This window comes from Coloeus monedula (assembly GCF_965178545.1).
Source record: "Coloeus monedula genome assembly, chromosome: Z".
NCBI classification, from domain to species: domain Eukaryota; kingdom Metazoa; phylum Chordata; class Aves; order Passeriformes; family Corvidae; genus Coloeus; species Coloeus monedula.
This window is the reverse complement of record NC_138822.1, coordinates 31331837-31338384: the sequence shown is the minus strand read 5'-3', so window position 1 is coordinate 31338384 and position 6548 is coordinate 31331837. Positions and strand designations below refer to the sequence as shown.

At 39.5% G+C, this 6548-nt stretch overlaps 1 protein-coding gene across 1 annotated transcript in view; it reads right to left on the bottom strand.

Moving 5' to 3' along the window:
• Positions 1-650: 650 nt before the first annotated feature.
• Positions 651-6548, bottom strand: part of POC5 (POC5 centriolar protein) — a 29303-nt gene continuing 23405 nt past the window's right edge. Inside the window, exons 9-12 of the mRNA XM_082302269.1 lie at positions 4224-4342; positions 3335-3445; positions 2312-2488; positions 651-881 (exon numbers count right to left, since the gene is read on the bottom strand). Coding sequence (XP_082158395.1) covers positions 732-881; positions 2312-2488; positions 3335-3445; positions 4224-4342 — 557 coding nt within the window. The 3' untranslated portion in view covers positions 651-731. The remainder of the gene's footprint in view (positions 882-2311; positions 2489-3334; positions 3446-4223; positions 4343-6548) is intronic.

Below are 6548 nucleotides of genomic sequence, written 5' to 3'. Positions count from 1 at the left end.
ACTGTTTGTACGAAAAAGGTGATCTGTATCTTAGTCTGAAGTCTTACTCCAAAATGCCCACTTGTGTGCAACCTTCTTTGAGTTGGCTGCAGAGCGTCCCAGAAATACAAAGAACAGCCTGCTAAATCCTAAGGTTTTGGAATTGGGGATCTAACGTACAAATGCTTGGAATCCCTACAGCATTCATCAAGTTATGCAACATTAGCTTGGAAAATGAAACTGTTTAAGAATCTGATGGCCTCGATACCTCACCTGGCCCAAGCTGGACCCTGGGTGTGGAGGATACCACCCTGCTGCTTTCCATTTAAACACACTGTTGTAGGATATAATTAAGGTGCATGTCAACTACGCTTAACTTGCATAAGCAGTTAAAAGTATTTCTAACAAAAATAAATTTCATTTTCTCTTGAACATAGATGTTAGTATCATTGGGATTAAACAAAGAGATTCAGACAAAAATTACATTGTATCCTTTATTTGAAAGTGGGCAAAAGATTCCTTAAATAAAAAGTGTTTGTCTTAATAATAAAAGTTTGGAGGTAGAACAACAGTTCAAGTTCTTTTGCCCCTCCAGATATTTATTATAAATGCACTTTTGCTTAAAAAAACCGTTTTTTTTTTAGAAAAGGGTAAAAACATGACATGTACTTTAGGCCTTACTGCATCAAATCTGAAAAGACTGGGAAGAGGTACCTTGATTAAAAACCCCTACCAGTGAGAAAGACAGTCAATCAGTCAACAACTTTTATTGACTGAACACTGGCATGGGTTTGGCCCTGAAGCACTCGCCCAGCTTGTCCTGCAGGTCTCGCAGTGGTAGAGCCGGAAGAATGAAGCACAGTTCGAGGATATTTAGCAGCAGTGGCTTGTGATATGGTTTGCTGAAAAGTAATCAGATACATCAAAACACTTAATGGCACAAAAAATTCCCATTAAAATAGCTCTAGGTGAGATGTAGTTTAGAAAGAAAGATATGCAATCCAGCAAATTGAAATACACTTATCAAAAAGGGAAAAATAAATGGTCATTTAACAGAAAGGGTAATTTCTTTTCCTTTCTTATCTGTAATACACTTTTCCGAATATAACGTGCTAAACTTCCAGTTAACTAATTATCTTGAGCTTTTATCACTTCAATCTTACTTCGAGGTTGGTTTGTTTCAGTTTTTTACCATACTGCTCACAATTTCCCCCTGTAGTGCTAATTTAATCATGCCAGCTTTACTTTTGAAGCTTAGTATTTGCTATGAGGCAGTCTCTGAAAGGTCTTTGAAAAGAAAAGGTTTTCCATTTTATCAAGAATTAATTTTCTGCCCATAAAACTAGCCACCTTAGTGTAACAAACAGTTGCTTTTAATCAAGGTAAACTCTCTCCCCTCTCAAATTAACTCAAGAGAAATACTTGACTTCCACTTAGGTTTTTATTTGCAGAAAGGGTATACAGAATATATCTCTAGGGCTGTCACACTTACTACATTTTTAGAAATCAGTGTTTGTTACAGTAGTTCAGGTGCATTCCTTGTCACACTAGTCACAAAATCTGAATCCAGAAATTGTTCTTAATGAAGTAATTACCACACTGAATCTCCAATCTCCTACGAACATACATTTTAAGTATTACTTTCTGCTTAATAGCCCAAATTCTTGAAAGCTATGTGCAGTATGCCACAGGGCTGTGAGTCATGGCAGGAAATGGGGGCCTTTTCTGCTTTTGGTACTGCCATGCTCGTGAGAAGACTGAGGGTGGTTGGGAGGCTGGGAGGAGACAGAGCCAGGACAGGTGACCCCAACTGGCCAAAGGGATATTCCAGACCCTGTGGCACCATGCTCAGTGCTTAAAGGGGGGGATGAAGGAGGAAGGGGGGGACATTTGGAGGGAGGGAGTTTTGTCTTCCCAAGTCACCATCATGTGTGATGGGGCCCTGCTCTCCTGGAATGGCTGAACGCCTGCCTGCCCATGGAAGCAGTGAATGAATTCCTTGTTTTGCTTTGCTTGTGTGCACAGCCTTTGTTTTCCCTATTAAACTGTCTTCTTCTCAACACATGAGTTTTCCAGCTCTCACCCTTTCAATTCTCTCCTTGATCTTTCTGGTGGGGGAGTGAGTGAGTGGCTGCATGGGGCTTGGCTGCTGGCTGGGGTTAAACATCTCCTCACCAGTGCCTTCTACACAAAGACAGTAAGTACTGTTTGCTATTTTCAACAAGCCTCAAGTCTGAGCTTTGTCTAATACCTCTTCACAAGGTAATTTTTCTTCAAACTATTACCAGATGTGTTGTAATAAAAATACTGTAAGAAGCATAATCTGATTTACCTGAGTGACCGGATGATGTTTCTCAACAATGACTGAACTCATGGGTGGAGCAACTCCCATCACTGCTAAACTCCCAGAAGCTCTGGATCTTTGTCCCATATCAGCTCGGCCTGTGATTCGAGCAGTGATTGTTCTTCCTGCTTTCTGTTGTGCAGATGTTATTACTTTTGCCATGGGCTATAAATAAATCAAGTATTAATTGGTAAAAAATTCTAAACCTAATATTTACAATGCTCTAGTATTTCTGCTCAGTTTTATCTGCCACATGCCTAAATGGAACTTGTTATGTTGCAGGTAATCCAGTTACATTACACAGGACTGAATTTGCTCCACCTGGCTGCAGCCAGGATGACTCCATTTTCTTCGACTCCTAAGAATGAGACAGCATTTCAAGCAAATGACTTCTGTCCTGAGGGAAGTAAGACTAATTTGACAAAAATCAAGCAGCATGGATAGTTTAGCTTTGCTCACTGACTGCATGCTTGAGTGACAGCTGAAGGTACTTCCGTCACTGTGGAAATCCTTTCTAGCAATGACAGAACAGAAAATAAAAAAGCTCCCATGTGTACAATAATGCATCTTTCTCTGACAGCTGATAGCAACCTGTATCAAGTGCTAGAAAAGGAGGGCAGTTTAGCACTAAGCATAGAAAACGGAATGACAGAAATTTCAAACAGCAGTACAACAAGACAAAGCACTTTCCATAACAAAAGGTTATCAAGTCAAACACTGATTGTTCCTGTTGCACTATAGCTAAGTGTACATGCACTCTCCTATTCCTCATTTTGCCACACTGCCCTACCTACAAAAAGAATTTAAAACTGCTCCTAGCATAAATGGGTTTATGTGACACAAATGAGCACTTGCAAGCTATTGTCTTCGTACTGCTATGTAGACTCTATGGCAGTGCCCTCAACTACATACCTGTGTTGCTCTGAGAAATGCACAAATAACAATACCCAAACTAATATTTGTTATGAATATGCCTTAAAAGAAGAAAAAAAGTTAATTTTAGCACATTACCAGTTTTTGAATTGATGTCACACCAGATCCAGCTGTGCTACTGATGATTCCTGGAGAATCAGCATCTAGCCTGGTCTCAGGAGTGCTTCCATGAGCCAGGTGGCTAGAAAACTGTGAAATGAAACCAGAGTTTACAAAGAATGAGTACTACTTTCTAAAAAATACAATTTTACTCCTTAGATAGTCAGTTTTTTGACTATCCCAATTACCCTTTTACTTGTAATATCTTTGCAGATATCTTACCTCTAGTGTTACTGTTAATTGTTTAATTTAAAATTACTTGTCTAAAAATAGTAGAAATTGTGTGAATAACATTTGTCATTATTAGAATTAAAAATCAGGAGAGAGGCATGCACATCATCTCTGTTCTAACCTACTCTCCAACATGATACTGTTTTACAGTGGCAAAGTTTTCAGGATGGCTCCAGGGCAGCTCCAAAACAACCATGCCACTAGATGATGATCTGGCTAAGTTGATATGATAGGACAATAAGGTGAGTTCCCTCAATGTCTATATGTGTTACCCCCCTAAAAAAGAAGTTTTAAGTCAAGCCAACTTTTCATCTTTTCAGGGTACATTAAATTCAGAGGTTTTTATTTTAAAAAAACCTCTTAACAGCTTTTTTCCAGAGAGAACCTTAGAGAACTATTGCTTATTGTAGTGACCTTGTCTTCATTAGTTTAATGCATTTTCACTAAAATAAAAAAAAAGCTTAATGAAAGTACAGCAAGCCACAGCAGCTGTGTTCCAGTCACTTCATTTTCACAGTGCAGTCTGAACACACCTGCAGGTTTCCTTTTAGACTAGGACTTTCTTCAAAAAAGCCCAAACCAAGGAGTTTCTTTTTTGTCACTAGCAAATACAATTCTGTTCCAGCTACATGCTTACCATGCCTTCCATCTGAAGAGAAGCTGCTGGTGGAGGTGGTGGTGAGGGCGGATTATACTGTGAAGGAGGTGGCCTTCCTGCACCAGTGGGAGCATTATCATTTCTCCTGCTTCCTGTATCTATTATTAAAAACAAAAAGTAGTGGGATCAGCACATAATCTAGCTAACCCTAAGGGGTGGGGATATGGGGGAAGATAAATTACAATTAAAATTTTAGTATTTCTTTGGGATTTTGTATAATAGAATAAAAAAGATCAGGCTGTTCTTTATAGAGGTAGGTAGGTAGGTAGGCAGAATAACATTCCTGTATTTTACCCATCTTTTGAGGTGCTTGTAAATGTTTTTCAAGGGGCTTGTTTCTCAGTTATGTCTCAACATCCCTGTGGCACATGTCACCTACTTGTAGTGCAAAGAACTGAGGTTCTTCCTACTGCTTGCCGGAACTAAAACCAGTGTGCAGGAGGTGCTCTTATCCTAAGACCCAATTTAGATAGTGTCTTGGGGTGACTTTGTGATGTGTATCCCATATCGCTGCCCTACACCCAGAAATTAATTCTTGTGCCTTTCTATGCCTTGAAACTGAGCCTGAGAGGGGGAAGGAAAACTGAGCAAAACTTTCTCAAAGCAGTTTGCAGCTTGTTCAAGGTCACATAGAGATAGGGATTCTTTTTTCAGCTGCAGCAGGGGAGCAAGGAAGCACCCGGCTTGCTGCTTTCCAGTCAGCTTTTGGCCAGTTGTTTCAGTTTCTTTTTTCTCCGGAGAGAGACTGAGAGTTGGACTTTGCTTTTCCTTCCCTGGAATTTCGGATTTTCTCCCTTTTCTGCTGGACTGCTTCAACCTCAGAGCACATCAGGAGGACTTTCCACCGGGCACAGAGGGCCTGGCCCTGGGCCAAGCCCCAGCTCCGAGGAGACCAAAGGGAGGACTCGAACACTTTCCCAGGTTTTATTCTCCACAGCAAGAGATTTTATTATTTAGCATTATTATCCTTTTTCCATGTGTTTGGTAAATAAATAGTTTTTTCTCCTTCACTTTCCTTCGAGGAAAATTTATTTTTCCCAAAGCTGGTGTGGGGAGGGGTGGCTGTGCCTTCTCTCAGAGGATATATTTCTAAATTTGGCCAAACCGGTACAAAGAGGAAAACACAAAGGTCATACTGGACTTTTCTGAGAGCACAAGATCCTTAAGGGGGCTTACTGGTAGTAAAATAAAATGTTACACATTAGCAGCAGCATCTTATCCCCATATGTAACTGCTGGACAGTGGCCTCATCCTGGCTGGGACAATCTACAGGCACCCTGTAGCTCTCATGTCCCTACGAGGGTAGGCTGGGTAAGCTTAAGCTTGAACAAAATCCATCTGGGATACTTTTATCTTAAAATGCAGACACTGGGGATTCCAGATCTGCAGACGTAAGCCCAGTCTCTTTTCCAAGCAGTTCCAGCCTTTTCCTTTTAGAATACAGACTTTATTAAAGGAAGGAGAGAGAGGTATTCTTATTTACTCTCCTATTTCTGAAGCAGCTCATGCCAGCAGGAGTTCCAGGATGAGAGAAATTTGCTCATTCCAGGGACTAGAGTGACACCGTGTGGTAGCTGTGTTTGGTTTTTTTCATTCTTAGCTGAAATATGGAGGAAAAATAAAAGGAATGTGCTTCAAATCTGTGCAATACTTGTAGATGTCAAGAGTAAAAGAATGCCAAAATATACATTTCTTACATATCTATGTATGTACACACACATTAAGCTTAAGCACAGACAGGACCAATACACAGTTATAGACCAGTCAGATCTGATCTATGCTACTGAAGACAAACAATGTTAGGATTTTTATAAGCAAAAAGTTATGAATTCTTTTGGCTACAGTGTTCCTCTAAATACATAAAAAGGTTAAAATAATCTTGATATATTATTAATTAAAAAGAAAGTCAGCAAATTAGGCAGATAACATTTACACCATCAACACTGACACTAAATATTATGAAGCCATTAAGGCTGTGATACATGCACACTATTATTAAATAAAGTATAATGATATACGATATGTATGTTATCTGTATATTGTGTGTATATTAAATGTACATTAAATAACCTAATAGTAAATTTGTAAAGGGGTGAAATTCTGCTTTTATATACAATGACAGTAGGTGGCACAGCAGTGTTCATATAAATTTATAATTGCTGACTGATGCTGGCACATGAAGTTTTGATACCCACAGATTAAACGACCAGCAACAAATCACAATGATCTTCTCTGATGTTTGCAGTCTTCTGATGTCCTGATCACTGTTCTACCTGATCAAGAATGCAGATCAATGGTTGTTCA